Genomic DNA, 17,058 nt, shown 5'->3' on the forward strand with positions numbered 1-17,058 from the left:
CCCGACATGATGCTCTCAATGGTACATCTGTTAAAGTTTGTGAGGGTTTTATGGCCCGAGCCAAATTACTTCAGCCTCCAGAAGTTGAAGAGGCGCTGTTGCACCTTCTTAACCACACTGTCTGTGTGGGTGGACCATTTCATATTGTCAGTGATGTGCACGCCGAGGAATTTGAAGCTTTTCACCTTCTCCACTGTTGTCCCGTCAATGTGGATGGGGGCGTGCGCCCTCTGCTGAAGTCCACAATCAGCTCCTTCTTTCTGTTGACGTTGAGGAAGAGGTTATTTTCCTGCCACCACTCCGTCAGGGCCCTCACCACCTCCCTGTGACTGTGTCGTCATTGTTGGTAATCACGTAATCAGGCCTACTACTGAACAAACTTGATGATTGAGTTAGAGGCATGCATGGACAAACTGTCATGGGTGAACAGGGAGTACAGGAAAGGGCTGAGCAGGCACCCTTGTGGGGCCAATGTGTTGAGGAACAGCGTAGTGGAGGTGTTGTTTCCAACATTCACCACCCGGAGGCAGCCCTTCAGGAAGTCCAGGATCCAGTTGCACAGGGCGGGGTTCAGACCCAGGGCCCCGAGCATAATGACGAGCTTGGAGGGTACTATGTTGTTGAAGGTGGAGCTGCAGTCAATGAACCGCATTCTTACATAGGTATTCCTCTTGTCCAGATGGGATAGGGCAGTGTGCAGTGTGATGGTGATTGCATCATCTGTGGGGTGGTATGCAAATTGAAGGTAAGATGGAGGTGATATGATTCTTAACTAGCCTCTCAAAGCACTTTGTGATGATAGAAGTGAGTGCTACTGGGCGATAGTAGTTTAGTTTAGTTATCTTTGCTTTCTTGGGCACAGGAACAATGGTGGACATCTTGAAATAGTGAGAGGTTGAATATCTCCGTAAACACTCCAGCCAGCTGGTCTGCACATGTTCTGACGACGCAGCTAGGGATGCTGTCTGGGCCAGCAGCCTTGCAAGGGTTAACATGCTTAAATGTCTTACTCACGTCAGCCACGGTGAAAGAGAGCCCACAGACCTTGGGAGCAGGCCACGTTGGTGTCCTCTTACTTAGAAAATAGTTCTGATCATACAGTGCATTCAGAATGATTCCAGACCCCTTGACTTTTTCTAAATAAAATTACGTTACAGCCTTATTCTAAAATGGATAAAAATTATTTTTCCCCCCTCATCAATCTGCACACAATACCCCATAATGACAAAGTGAAAACAGGTTTGTGGAAATGTTTGCACATTAATTAAAAATAGAAAACAGATATACCTTATTTACATAAGTATTCAGTCTTTTTCCTATAAGACTCAAAATTGTACTCAGGTGCATCCTGTTTCCATTGATCATCATTGAGATGTTTCTACAACATGATTGGAGTCCACCTATGGTACATTCAATTGATTGGACATGATTTTTTAAAGGCACACACCTGTCTATATAAGGTCCCACAGTTGACAGTGCAGAGCAAAAACCAAGCCATGAGGTCGAAAGGAATTGTCCGTAGAGCTCTGTGACAGGATTTTGTCAAAGCACAGATCTGGGGAAGGGTAACAAAAAATGTCTGCAGTATTGAAGGTCCCAAAGAACACAGTGGCCTCCATTATTCTTAAATGGAAGAAGTTTGGAACCATCAAGTCTCTTCCTACAGCTGGCCGCCTGGCCAAACTGAGCAATTGGGGGAGAAGGTGACCACGAACCCGATGATCACTCTAACAGAGCTCCAGAGTTCCTCTGTGGAGATGGGAGAACCTTCCAGAAGGACAACCATCTCGTCAGCACTCCACCAATCAATCCTTTATGGTAGAGTGGCCAGACAGAAGCCACTCCTCAGTAAAAGGCACATGAAAGCCCGCTTGGAGTTTGCCAAAATTCACCCAAAGATCTCAGACCATGAGAAACAAGATTCTTTGGTCTGATGAAACCAAGATTGAACTCTGAATGCCAAGTGTCACATCTGGAGGAAACCTGGCACCATCCTTATGGTGAAGCATGGTGGTGGCAGCATCATGCTGTGGGGATGTTTTTCAGTGGCAGGGACTGGGATACTAGTCAGGATTAAGGGAAAGATGAACAGAGCAGAGTACAGTGAGATCCTTGATGAAAACATATTCCAGAGCGCTCCGGACCTCAGACTGGGGCGAAGGTTCACTTTGCAACAGAACTATCATGACACAAGGCGAGACCCAGATGCAGACACAGGAGGCAGATGGTTGGAGTCTTACAATGTTTATTAATCGAAAAGGAGTAGGCAAGAGAATGGTCGTGGACAGGCAAAAGGTCACAACCAGATCAGAGTCCAGGAGGTACAGAGTGGCAGACAGGCTCATGGTCAAGGCAGGCAGAATGGCCAGGCAGGCGGGTACAGAGTCCAGAAACAGGCAAGGGTCAAAAAGAATAGCAAAAAGCAGGAGAACGGGAAAAACGCTGGTTGACTTGGAAAAACATACAAGACGAACTGGCACAGAGAGACAGGAAACATGGGGATAAATACACTGGGGGAAATCAGCGACACCTGGAGGGGGTGGAGACAATCACAAGGACAGATGAAACAGATCAGGGCATGACAAGAACAAAGACACTAAGCACACAGCCAGGAAAACTTAGGAGTGGCATTGGGACAAGTCTCTGAATGTCCTTGATTGCCCCAGCCAGAGCCCGGACTTGAACACGATCAAACATCTCTGGAGAGACTTGAAAATAGCTGGGCATCGACGCTCCCCATCCAACCTAACAGAGCTTGCGAGGATCTGCAGAGAAGAATGGGAGAAACTCCCAAAATACAGGTGTACCAAGCTTGTAGCATCATAGCCAAGAAGACTCAAGGCTGTAATCTCTGCCAAAGGTGCTTAAACAAATTACTGAGTAAAGGGTCTGAATACTTATGCAAATGTGATTGTTCAGTTTTTATTTTAAATAAATGTACAAAATTGCTACCAACCTGTTTTTGCTTTGTCATTATCGGGTATTGTGTGTAGATTAATGAGGGGAAAAAACAATGTAATCCATTTTAGAATAAGGCTGTAACGTAACAAATAGTGGAAAAAGTCAAGGGGTCGATTAAATTAATCATGCAACAATTAACTCATTAGGATCTGGGGCACCACGATACAGGTTCTTTAAAGAGTTACCATCTCCCGAATGAACTCTAATAGGTCTTTACCTATCATATCTATAAACAGTCAACTTATTGATCATAACCTCGTATCATATCATAATTCTGAACAGTCGTAACTTCCTTGCATCTGCAAAAACCAGAGCCTTACTTATGATTCAGTACTACACAAATTGGTTAAAATATTTATTTACTAGCTAATTAAATGGGAACACAGGATAAACATACAAACTTAATACATTAAAACAGGTCCCTAGCGGACTGACAACAATATGTCTGCTTGTTACAAAAGACATGGGAAGGGAGAGAGAGAGGGACAGAGATACTTAAGATTGGTACATTTAGAAACTACTCTCACTTACAATAATCATATACTTTGCACACGAACCATCTGCCATCTTTGAGTAAGAAATCATGAATGTATTTACATGAAATGTCTGGAGTCGCCGTGTACCTCTCTCAGAACCAGGCCGCCTTGGATAGGGGGTAGGGACTATTCACGGCACGCTTGTAAGGCTCTGACTGTCCAAAAGGGTTCCAAGTCTTCTACTGTTGTTCTTCTTGTCGACTTGTCGTGTAGTCCTGAACAGAACTACAGAGTTTATTTTAATTCCATTCGCTCCTGAAGATGCTTCTTTGAAGATAGGCTAGCCAACCAGGTTGATGATTTCTTGTCGGGTGATGAGAGTAGCTTAAAATACGATGGTATGAGCAGAGCAGTAGGATGGTCCTACTTAAATTCTCTTTCGAAGATACTTTACTTAGGACAGTTATTCAGCCATACCGGTGATTGTCCGAGAGGTGAGTTTACCGTCTCTACCCCGTGTTGAGTTTCAAAGTTCAGACCACTTTAAACGTGCAGCTACAGCTTCACGCTTTTCTGGTCTGGTATGTTAATTTCGTTACCCATCATTTATGCAGTTTGTTTGAAAGGGGCGGTTCCGTCAGGCTGACACGCTCTCTGACCTCACCTGGGGGCGTGACTTGTCACTTTATGTAAAGTAATTATCTCTTATAGTTTCTCAAATCATATCCCTCTTTTAACAAAAACACTTTCATCATTGTTCATATTACATGCACAGCACATAGGATGGAAACTTTGTAGTGGGTATACTTTCCAAGTTAGGGTATTTCATTTCAATAACATCACAAAATATCAAACAAAATGACATTAGTGTTCTATAGATTGCCTTCGATCATTCCCTATGTTCTATGTTCGAAATATTGTTCCAGTAATTGCTTTTGAACGTGTTTGAGTTTCGGCGGGAAACAGTATCTTGAAACAAAGATCATTCCTTTGGTGAATATTGAAGAAGGAGGCCTGAATCTTCTCTCCTTGATTTACGACAGGACATGAGTTGTTAATCCCGTCTAATCCCGCCCCCTTCTGCGGGTGAGAGGGGTCTGAGTGAAGTTATTTATTGCAAACCTGATCTGATCTATTTTGATTCTTCTGGACATTCGTGACACGGCCCAGACCTAGATAATATCCAACACAACAATTTTTGTAATTTAGATTGTAAAGTCATGCTTTTCTTCAGCAGGGATAGGCAACTTTGATAGGGGTGGGGGCCACAAAAAATCTATACTCATCATGTAGGTCTATGTACCCACATACCTTTCACCACCACATTGTGATCAAAACATTTTAGCAGCCCCTCTCTTGACAGCGGAGAGAAATGTTTGAAGTTTTAGAGTTAATTTTGTGCAATTTTACAAATTTTGCCATGGGGCATAGAGAACATTTAGCAGTTTTAAAGCAAATTTGCTGCAATTCTACACATTTTGCCATGGGGGGGGCAGAGAATTGCCATGTTTGTATTAATTTCATGCAATTCTATTCTTTATGCCATGGGGTGGAGAGGAAAATTAGTTGTTTTACAGCTAATTTCTGGCAATTCTACACATTTAGCCATAGGGTGGAGAGAAATATTTGCAGTTTTTAAGTATGATATCTGAGTGAGACTGACTAACAAAATCAATAGGGGCCCGCCGGCTGGTAATTCGACCATGGTTACTAAATTTAGATAGCTGACCACTAGACTAACTTACCTATCTAAAAAAATGTAGTTGCTGCTGGCTAATTTAGTGACTGTTAGTGACTGACATAACAAGAGAAAAAATTCTGATGCACAACCAAATTTAGAAAATTGTAACTTGTGTATTCTACTATTCTAACTCTCTCTCAACAGTAAGTTGAGACCCTGTAATGTAGATTGAGAAGCAGGTGGTAAGTTTAATATAACAAGAAACGATACAACGTAGGACTAGCGTCTAGACATGAATAACAGAAACAATACTGCACAGGGAAAGAACCTAAGGGAGTGTCAGATAAAGGGGAGGTAATGGCTATTAATAGCTATTACGGTGAAAGAATACCATGATATTGTTCCCCCCCCCCTTTATTTAACTAGGCAAGTCAGTTAATTAAGAACAAATTCTTATTTTCAATGACGGCCTAGGAACAGTGGGTTAACTGCCTCGTTCAGGGGCAGAATGACAGATTTGCACCTTGTCAGCTCGGTGACTTGAACTTGCAACCTTTCCTTACCGGTCCAACACTCTAACCACTAGGCTACCCTGTCGCCCCTTGAGGAGAGTGCCCAATTATGGACTTCAAAATGTATGAATTAACCAATAAGGCACATTTGGGCAGCCTTGATACAACACTTTGAACAGATATCCAATGGTTCATTGGATCAGTCTAAAACATACACTGCTGCCATCTAGTGGCCAAAGTCTAAATTGTGCCTGGGCTGGAATAATACATTATGGCCTTTCTCTTGCATTTCAAAGATTATGGTACAAAAAATGCAAAAAAAGTGTTTTTTCCTTTGTATGATCTTTTACCAGACAGTTAGATTTGGGTATGTCATTTTAGGCGAAAATTTAAAACAAGCGGAAGATCCTTGATTATGTCCAGTGACAATTAGAAAATGTGTTATACACATTCATCACACTGTTACATTGTGTTGTTGTTTTGCTTCATTTAGTACACTGACACTATTGCCATGGGGCCTATAGGCAGATTAATGCTCCGTTCAGCTCAGCATGAAACCTGATCTAGAATGGATATATCTTAGTGCATAGTTGGCCACTCGGCCTGCAATATCCTGTTACACTAAAGCCTGACACTGGATCCTATAGTGAAGAAGGGGGCCTGGGGTATTCTCTCTCTTTCCCTGCCTGGGTGTTAACGTACTGCACATGGGGGAGCATCCTTTGTGGTCCACCAATAGGCAATACCATTATGAGAAGTGCCACCCTACCATTATATCTCTAAAGTCCTTTTATCCCTCTAACCTCACCTCATCCTTTCTCTTTCATTATATTGCCCATTCTCTCTCCCTCGTTCCCTCCCTTGTTTTCTCTCCCTCGTTCCCTCCATTGTTCTCTCTCCCTCATTCCCTCTCCCTCGTCCCTCCCTTGTTCTCTCTCTCTCGGGTTGTCATTTACAGTAGCACACCACACTTGACCTAATTTTCCAATAACAACATCTTGACGAAGCAGGTGGGATTGGCACTCCAACCTTTCTCTCTGTGAAGTAATTGGGGAAATTGACACTGGATAAACAGTTACCAATGTTGTCATTATGGTCTTGACAAGCATAATCTTCATATTCTCTTTCTCTAAACGTACATCCTCTACTCTAGCCTACTGTTTGAAGGGGTTACATATGGCTTGGCTTGTACAGACACAGCAAAAGTAGAGACACAGCAGGCATTGAAGGATTATGATTCAGTTTAGGAAAGGAAAAGAGCTTATTTCCCCAGCTTTAGGGGTTAGAGCCCGTAAACTCAGCCAGTCCATCACCATAGCGGGTTTTTAGAGACTAGCAAACAACTGTTACTAATTCATTACTTAGACCACCTGCTCAGTGTATTGGCCTACTAGGCAACTGTATCAAGATGTCTCTCATTGTCTTGAGAATACCTTATTCTATTTTCCTTCAGCAATGCAAACATGGGCCTAATGCTGTTATGTTAAAAAAAATACACATATATATATATATATATATATATATATATATATATATATATATATATACATGATCAATTAGAGTTTTTCATTACGCTAGCCTATATTAAAACCAACAATATATATATATGGGCTATTTGTTGGTTTTAATATAGGCTAGCGTAATGAAAACCTCTAACCAAGAATTGATAATGTTGTTTGGCTGCCTGTGTTTGGCCACTTAGAGGCCCATCGCTCATTTGGAGCCGGCCATAGACGCTCTGTTCTGTGTGATGTTGCCATATAGAAGCCCCATGAATATAAAACACTTGTAGTTATGATGAAGAAATTCTCAGCACGTTTTTTTTAAAGCAAACCATGCCATGTGACATGAGCTCTGAAGCAACTTCCGCCTGAAATTCTCAAAATGTTGATTGACGGGTATTTACACGAATCAAAAAAAAGCAACTAGATCAGTCTGATCAATCACAACGAAGGAAGGGCAGAACTTAGGTCTAGAAGTGAGTTGGCTCGTTTTGCGTTAGATGGTATCGAATGGACGTGGAAAGTTTACTGATATTAACATATGATTGAAAACGTTGATTAGAATATGAATGGAACAACATACTCACACTTTGACAGTCAAGAACATGTTTTGAAATTAGGCGAAACATTTGAGAAACAACCCAAAGGTGCTTACCACACGGTGCGATGTAAGTGGCATTTTGATCATACTTGCTAGCTAGCTAACTTGCTAACGTATGCCAATGGATAGCTAGTTAGTTAAAACCCCAAAATATTAGTTTTAAATGAAATAGCTAACTCGTTTGTTTAAATGACTGTCACTTTTTTAAACATTTATCACATTTTCGTACTTTTGATTGGGCTTTTGGTTTGCATCACTTGCTGCTGGTATGCAGTTTGTTAGCAACAATAGTGGCCTTGTGGCACCATCTGTAGGTGAACAGTGGCGACTGAAACTTAATTCTGTCAGAACTAACCAAACCAAGAATCTTTTTGTGTGGAGCCTACAGTCTGCTTGTAAAATGTTGCTGTGTAATTCAGTAGTTTGTAACTTTACTGTTCTCTTATCTCTTTGATTCAGATGACTTCAAACCAGCCTCCATTGACACCTCCTGTGAGGGAGAGCTGGAGGTGGGAAAGGGAGAACAAGTTAACATCACACTGCCCAATCTGGAGGTAAGAATTAAGCATTATCATGTAATTTACAGTTGATTATTGAAAAGTGCACATTTTGATTGTTTTCCCCCCTTTAACTCTTGATATCCAGAAATTAACATATATATATTGATTTTCCCCAGGGATCCACTGCCCCTGTAACAGTCTTCAAAGGATCCAAGAGGCCTTATATGAAGGAATGTATTCTCATTGTAAACCATGATACAGGAGAGTACCGTCTGGAGAAACTCAGCAGCAACATTGCAGTCAAGAAGACCAGGTGGGTGGACAGAGTAGGGTCGACTTGTGTTAATTTGGGCACACTGTAGCAAAACATTAGTGCAATGGAAAATTATCATTTCTTAATGGACAGTAACTCAGTTTCAAACTGCATCCTTCTGTTTCCTTGGTTACCTGGGCTGTCCAGATTCACTTGTCATTCAGATTTGTATTACTTATGTAGTTAGGAGCTATAAACTGTCTGTGTGTGTGTTGTCAGGGCTGAAGGCAGCAGTAAGATCCAGTCTCGTATAGAGCAGCAGACCAGTCGTCTGAGCCAGCAGATGAAGACTAGTGTTAGCAGCAGCAGCAAAACCCCAGCAGGCTCCAAGAGCTCTCCTCCCAAAGAGAAGATGTCCCCTGCCTCCCCCATGGATGACATTGAGAGAGGTATGTAGACCATCAGTAATGCACAGGGCTCTAAATTAAAAACATTAATTGCGACAGAGACGGTGATCTCTGTCCCGACAGAGATCATTGCGGCGCGGTGGTTACTTTTTCATGCTGCGGTTGGGAGCGGGCGGTCAGACAAATGAAAACATTTTGTTGTCCCACAGATTATTTGGAAATGGTTGTCTTTCTGCTTTGTATGCGTTAGCCTACCTATTGTATTAAAAGCACATCTTTATTGCGTTATTCACAACACAATTTGCTGCTTCAAGTTTCGTAGCCTACCTCTCCTCTCCTAGTTGGGTGTGCGAGGTCAAGTGTGCCTAGTATACATTATGTGTGGTCTCAATGAAATAGAGTAGGCTGCTTTTGTGGGTTGGGAGAGTGATGAATAAATCAGTCCTGCACAGACTAGAGGTCGACCGATTGACTTTTCAACGGTGATAGCGATTATTGGAGGACCAAAAAAAGCCGATACCGATTAATCGGACGATTTCTATTTATTCGTAATAATTACATTTACAACAATACTGAATGAACACTTATTTTAACTTAATATAATACATCAATAAAATCAATTTAGCCTCAAATAAACAATGAAACATGTTCAATTTGGTTTAAATAATGCAAAAACAACGTTTTGGAGAAGAAAGTAAAAGTGCAATATGTGCCATGTAAGAAAGCTAACCATTTAAGTTCCTTGCTCAGAACATGAGAACATATGAAAGCTGGTAGTTCCTTTTAACATGAGTCTTCAATATTCCCAGGTAAGAAGTTTTAGGTTGTAGTTATTCTAGGAATTATAGGACCATTTCTCTCTATACCATTTGTATTTCATTAACCTTTGACTACTGGATGTTCTTATAGGCACTTTAGTATTGCCAGTGTAACAGTATAGCTTCCGTCCCTCTCCTCGCTCCTCCCTGGGCTCGAACCAGGAACACAACGACAACAGCCACCCTCGAAGCAGCGTTACCCATGCAGAGCTAGGGGAACAACTACTCCCAAGTCTCAGAGCGAGTGACGTTTGAAAGCGCGCACCCCGCTAACTAGCTAGCCATTTCACATCGGTTACACCAGCCTAATCTCGGGAGTTGATAGGCTTGAAGTCATAAACAGCGCAATGCTTGAAGCATTGCGAAGAGCTGCTGGCAAAACGCACGAAAGTACTGTTTGTTTGAATGAATGCTTACGAGTCTGCTGGTGCCTACCATCGCTCAGTCAGACTGCTCTATCAAATCATAGACTTAATTATAACTTAATAACACACAGAAATACGAGCCTTTGGTTATTAATATGGTCGAATCCGGAAACTATAATCTCGAAAACAAGACGATTATTATTTCAGTGAAATATGGAACCATTCCGTATTTCATCTGACGGATGGCATCCCTAAGTCTAAATATTGCTGTTACATTGCACAATCTTCAATGTTATGTCATAATTACGTATAATTCTGGCAAATTAGTTCGCACCGAGCCAGGCTGCCCAAACTTTTGCATATACCCTGACTCTGCGTGCAATGAACGCAAGAGAAGTAACACAATTTCACCTGGTTAATATTGCCTGCTAACCTGGATTTCTTTTAGCTAAATATGCAGGTTTAAAAATATATACTTCTGTGTATTGATTTTAAGAAAGGCATTGATGTTTATGGTTAGGTACACGTTGGAGCAACGACAGTTCTTTTTCGCGAGTGCGAATATTTGGTAACATTTGGGGGCACAGATGTGGGTAATATGGATCAGGCCTTTTGACCTGGTTGGGATAGAAGCAAGTTGTTTTCGCTGTAGTAATGGTGCAACCACGCTAGTGAATCTGCATTCGCTTTTTTCTCCAGGGCACTTGGAAACAAATTGGTTGCACTTTAGAGCCCTGGTAGAGTGTCACGTGTAATAGCTGTCCTAATCTGAAACCATCTAGATTGTAGTCCATGGTCATATAAATACCCAGGCCTGATCTATATTGTAGTCCATGGTCATATAAAACCCAGGCCTGATCTATATTGTAGTCCATGGTCATATAAATGCCCAGGCCTGATCTAGATTGTAGTCCATGGTCATATAAATGCCCAGGCCTGATCTAGATTGTAGTCCATGGTCATATAAATGGAACCATTGCTATGTTTGTAAATCCTTTTGTGTTGTGATTCAAGGTCAGTCACTGTTTTTGTGTCGGTGTGTCTTCCTGTCTGTGTGTGTCCATGCGCACCAGAGCTAATGGCGGAGGCGAAGGTCATGGACCAGATGAGTAGTGGGGACTCGTCCTCAGACTCCCACAGCTCCTCCAGTAGTGGGGACAGCTCCAGCAGTAGTGATTCTGAGGACGAGTCCCGGCACCCGCCTCCCCCCGGCCCCTCTGGGGGTCCCCTCACAGCGCCACCACCCCACCAGGGCATGCCCATCCTCACCACCGTTACCACCACCACCATCTCCTCACCACCTCGGGGTGGAGGACACCTCATGAGTACGCTAAGTAAGTTCATTCATTACGCTTTATTTTTCTTTGTCCCTCCCTCCCTCCCTCCCTCCCTCCCTCCCTCCCTCCCCCCTCTCCTCAGTATTTAGGGTATAGTTTGAATACTTTAATGTTATATCGAACCATTTTATATTTGCATTGCTAGATCAGAATTTCTATTTGCATTGCTGTGGATATAGGCTATACTGTATGAGTTAGGCCTATGCCAACTCTATAAGGCTAGAATTGTGACATGTCTGTTGATGGTTTTATGATGTTCGTACTTCACCTTTTTTTTACAGAGAATGACCTGCAGTTAAGTGAGTCTGGCAGTGAAAGTGACGATGACTGACCAGTGAGAGACCACTGATTATGTGGCGTGTCAGAGAGGTCCATCTGTGGACAGCTGCACTGACCTTCACCTGGATGGATGGCTGTCCTTTAGGGTCACAACAGGAGTGGAATGACACTAGGGAATATGGATGTGATCTTCTTAATGACAAATAAGACCAAACCCCTACACCTTTTGGAAGCAACACCCCTCACCACCTCACCAGCATTTCAGTTGAATGTGTCTTCATAGTTCTATCAATAGTCTCAGTTGTCTATCTGTTAGTGCCTTTTTGAAAGAAATGGGTCAATAGCTGTGATCAATTCTCTTATCTACACATTTGATCTGGGTTATTTTCACTGTTCATTTTAGGTAGAGGTTACTCTACTAGTTTAAGTTTTACTACTACTAGTTGGCCAAAGGTAACTGGGAACCATACTGCTGAATTGAACAGAGGAGGTATTTCTGTTATCAAGGATCAGCCACATCAATATCAGAATGGATTCCACTTCATTCACCCATTTGGAAAGACTTCAAGCATCATATAGCGTCAGTGTTTCATTATTTAGCCGTTAGACTGTGACTACTGTGAAAGATTTACTCTTAAATGGGATAGGTTGAAGCAGTCTTATCATGTCGTTGCTTTATTAGGAATTATCTTAAAATGGTACTTTTGTTTAATATATGGCCTAGCAACATATCAAGTTTGAGGGGTATTTGAGGAAACTAGTGCATTACTTGAAGTGGATTGATTTAGCCTAGTGTGGGGTAAACGTAACTTAAAGATTTTGCTCAGTAATGCTACGTAATGTATTTGAAAGATTACTTGGCTTTGTTGCTTTAAACCTGCAATACTTGAATCTGATTTATGATTATATTTGACATATTTACTCAGAAAAACCAACAGCTTAATATATTCTATGGGTGTCAGAGCAATGGGAGTGTATGTATGCACCTATAGCCTGATGCCAGTGAGAGTCTTACAGCCCTGCCTTTAGAACTGCCATTCCAATGACTACTATCCCTTCTGTTGTTATGGTTACTGAAGTGAATCTCAAAAGTATTTCCTTGATTCCCTGCATCCTTGATTCATTGATTCTTTCACAAAATGCATTGGAGGAGAAGGTCTGAGAGAAGGTAGTTGGATCTTCTCTTCCAATGTGTTTTTAAAAATGAATAAAAAGAAAGAGGCTATTCATCATGGAATTAATGAGACGCGTGATGAATCCAGGAAATGCGTTTGAGACATATCCCAGGTCATATCTCATATCTTAGTGTTGCACCCTCTCTAAAGTATTATGTTACAGCATTACGGTCGTCCCAATAATCTCTCCTTTCTCCTGAGGTGTGCACCTGTTCATGGATGTGAATGGAAATGGAAATGCACTATTCTACAAATCAATATAGGGGGAAAACCCCGACTGTTATGCTAATGTAATGCAAAACCTATATACAAAGGAAAAATGCAGCAAAAATATGAATGGATGTAATTGTAATCTAGTTGAATATATTGATAAAAGTAATCTTGTCTTAGAGAGATTCACAACTTCACGCCAGGGTAAGTCTACACAAAACACAGTTTTTATTTAAATTGTTTCTAAAAATCCCCTATGGGAAAAATGAAAGGTGTAAAAATGATAGGAACCATTTGCCTGTTTGACCGCTAGCATTTCTGGGTATTATTACATCTCCACTGTGGGGCTTTGAGACTTGGATTTAAATGGAATAGACTGGTGCAAAAAAATGAGGTGGAAGGAAACTTTAATTTGCCCATGTTTACACCACTCCATTGCTTTTTAGATTTAGTAGTACATGTAATCTGGAATATCGGCCCATGGTACATGCACAGATAGAACAATGAGACAGATATTTCACCGGATGTATAAATGTGAAGCATCCACTTGGCGTTTCCACTCACTACCAAATATGGTAGTAAGAAGAAACCCACTGGCCGACAGTGGGAGAAGATGGATTTTGGCTGAAAATTTTGACATTTTCTCGTTGATTAAACATTTGATCTCAATACAGATTCCCGTTCCCAAGACAATAATCTGTTATGGACAGAGTGGACTACGTTTTGTAAACTTTATCCTTTGCAAAAGTTTTTAAAAATCGAGTTGTTTAGAAGGAATGCAAAGGCGAATTGAGTTATTACACAGGAGCACTTCACAGAGTAGGCGTTCCCTAACGAAAATATGCAGATGTATACTAGAACGCGCCAATAGGATCTCACTAGCCCGTGTTTGGCTCTGCCCACCTCCTTGCTTGTTCTGCCCACTATGACTCATTTGTTCCCATTGGAAACGACAGGCTGTGTAATATATTGGTTTAGTTATAAAAATCTTTGGTACATGTTTTAGTTTGAGATCTGATTTTACGTGTCCATTTAAACCACTGTAAATCCACTCCACAGTGGCCTGTCAATTTAAAACTTGTAATCTCTGTCATGGAAACACCTAAAATGAACAAAACTGAATTTGGTATTGATACTTTTTTTTTAAAACAAGGTAACTGTTAACTCATTCTTTGCATATGTAACGCTAATGCTCAAAATCATCTGCAGTCATCTTCTCCTCTTGAACCATACTCCAGATTTTGTATTTAGACTCATTACATCAGTTTTGAAAGGTTTTGAGTAAAACAAGTCGCTGCATTGTACCTATAGACGCATGTTACCACACATGCTAATGCTAAAAATACTTTAAAAATCTACTTCTCACTAACCATATATAAGTGACTCCAGAGTTGGTAGGGTAGCCTAGTGGTTAGAGCGTTGGGCTAAGGTTGCAAGTTCGAATCCCCGAGCTGACAAGGTACAAATCTGTCGTTCTGTGTTCCTAGGCCGTCATTGAAAATAAGATTTTGTTCTTAACTGACTTGCCTAGTTAAAGATAAAATAAAAATGTAGACTCAATGAATTAGCCTCTATTGAATTTGAGAATGATTAGATGCTTCATTTAAAGTTGGCCACACTTCACCAATAAATGGCACCATATCACACTAGGGTTACAGTGCCTTGAGAAAGTATTCACACCCCTTGACCTTTTCCACATTTTGTTGTGTTACAAAGTGGGATTAAAATTGATTTAATAGTTAACACAAATTTACACAAAATACTCTGTAAAAGTGGAAGAAAAACTTTTATAAATGTAAAATACATATATTTAATATTTAGACAAGAAGTATTCCATCCCTGACTCAATAAATGTTAGAATCACCTTTGGCAGCGATTTCAGCTTTCTGGGTAAGTCTCTAAGAGCTTTGCAAACCTGGACTGTTCAATATTTGCCCATTATTATTTGATCAATTCTTCAAGCTTTCTCAAGTTGGTTATTGATCATTGCTAGGCAGCCATTTTCAAGTCTTGCCATAGATTTTCAACATGATTTAAGTAAAAACTAACTAGGCCACTCGGGAACATTCAATGTCATCTTGGTAAGTAACTCCAGTGTACAGTATATAATTGGCCTTGCATGCAATTGCTGTCATCCGTTTCCAGCTGCAATAGTCTTTTACAACATTAACAATGTCTACACTGTATTTCTGATCAACTTTATATTATTTTAATGGACAAAAAATGTGCTTTTCTTTCAAAAACAAGAACATTTATAAGTGATCCCAAACTTTTGAATGGTAGTGTATGTTTTTCCAAAAGCAGACTATGATCAATAATGTCAAAAGCTGCACTGAAGTCTAACAAGACAGCCCCCACAATAATTGTATCATCAATTTCTCTCAATTTCTCTTGTTGAGTGTCCTTCCCTATAAGTGTGCTGAAGGTCTGTTAATTTTCTTTTACTGTGAAATAGCTATATTGCTACCACTGTATCATTACATGTATTATCTAAGTGAGTTTCAGAGATAGTCAGAATATGAATGTCATATGTTACAAGCAAGTTATTGACTTCATGGACCTTGTTTCTCAGGTTAAATATGTTAATATGAGCTATTTTTAGCACTTTTCTGTGTGGCTTGATTGTTTTTAATGCTTTACTGGGAAGCTTATCCGAAGTAGACTTACTCATGTTATTTATATTGGAGCTGATAGTGAAGGGTGAGCTGCACAAAGTGGTCTTCCTACTAGGGCACAACGCCTCAGTGCTAACAGTGTAACTCTGGATCATAGGCTCATGATTAATGCTTACAATAGCTGTAGGATAAACAGATGTATTCTGTGCAATTAGGGGTACATAAATTAAGTTACTTACATTGTGTTTGCCAATGCCCCTAGGATCATGTACATTTGATGCAGCATTATGACGACTAATTTTTACAATGGTAGGGATTAACTGAGCTGGTCTTGGATCATTTACCAGTCATTGTTTCAACGCAGCCTTGAAATGCGTGGACAGAGTCCAGGAGCCAAGATGATTTGGATGGACTCCGTTATACCTGTAGAGCAGGTATTCCCAAACTGGGGTACACGCAACGCCGTCGGGGGTACGCCAAATAAAAGGTGATTCACATAAAAAAAATAAAACATGTTTTTTATTTGTTATTCTTTAATACATTAAAAAACAAATCTTCACAATTTCAAACAAACAAACAGTCCATTTATATTTTCCAACGGGGCTGTACATTTGGGTGAGGTTTTTTTCTCGCCTGAGTAGCCTTGCTTCACTGCCAAAAATAAAATTCAACCATCTAGTGTTCAGCGAAATAACAACACAATGTCAAATACAGGTAGCCTAGTCAAATAATTAACATCCAATCACATTAACTGTTACTCTCTCGTGGGAAACCTTCACTCTTGCCACAGAAGTTTTTTGAGCGAGAATAAAGACGACTTTCGAGTAGTAAGACATGTATATTGTAATGACCTGACTAGATCATAAATGAACAATTGTCCAGACAGAGGCTTGAGTTTGCGAATTGACGGTTTATTGAACCAACTTTACACGGGCTACTGTTTGGGCCGTAGCACACGCCAAATAGATGACAGATAACCCACAAGCCAATCGTGACCTTCTCTTGTGAAGCCCAGACGTAAGAGAGAGAGAACAAAGGCTGAACCTGGTCTTAACTTCCAATGCCCAACCCCCCTCCACGCCACTCCGCCAACCACCAGGATGCCCGGCATCAGAACATTCCAGGCATTCCCGTGATTGGCAGATAGCAGGTTGATTGACATGTCGGACCCCGCGAACACCGGGTACTGGTCAGTACAACACAACCACCTCCTAGCCTAGCACATAACACACAGCTGTCTGTGCGGGTCGCTACACAGCCCCCCCACCACAAAGTCCCTCGTCCCCGAGGGAACAAACAAAGTCTCTGAAGCGACCCAGAGGTCTCCTTTGCCTGCGTGGCCGTGATGGTCGCAGAGTGCCCCTCT

At 41.1% G+C, this 17,058-nt stretch overlaps 1 protein-coding gene across 1 annotated transcript; it reads left to right on the forward strand.

Annotated features, from left to right (window-relative positions):
* Positions 1 to 7,581: 7,581 nt before the first annotated feature.
* LOC115129969 (ELL-associated factor 2) lies at positions 7,582 to 14,637 on the forward strand. The gene is made up of 6 exons (XM_029660762.2): positions 7,582 to 7,800; positions 8,193 to 8,287; positions 8,410 to 8,546; positions 8,766 to 8,935; positions 11,150 to 11,410; positions 11,695 to 14,637. Exons 1-6 carry the CDS (start codon positions 7,698 to 7,700, stop codon positions 11,742 to 11,744), a joined length of 816 nt encoding a protein of 271 aa, XP_029516622.1. The 5' UTR covers positions 7,582 to 7,697; the 3' UTR covers positions 11,745 to 14,637.
* The last annotated feature ends 2,421 nt before the right edge of the window (positions 14,638 to 17,058 follow it).

Source organism: Oncorhynchus nerka, linkage group LG1 (genome assembly GCF_034236695.1).
Source record: "Oncorhynchus nerka isolate Pitt River linkage group LG1, Oner_Uvic_2.0, whole genome shotgun sequence".
Lineage (NCBI taxonomy): Eukaryota > Metazoa > Chordata > Actinopteri > Salmoniformes > Salmonidae > Oncorhynchus > Oncorhynchus nerka.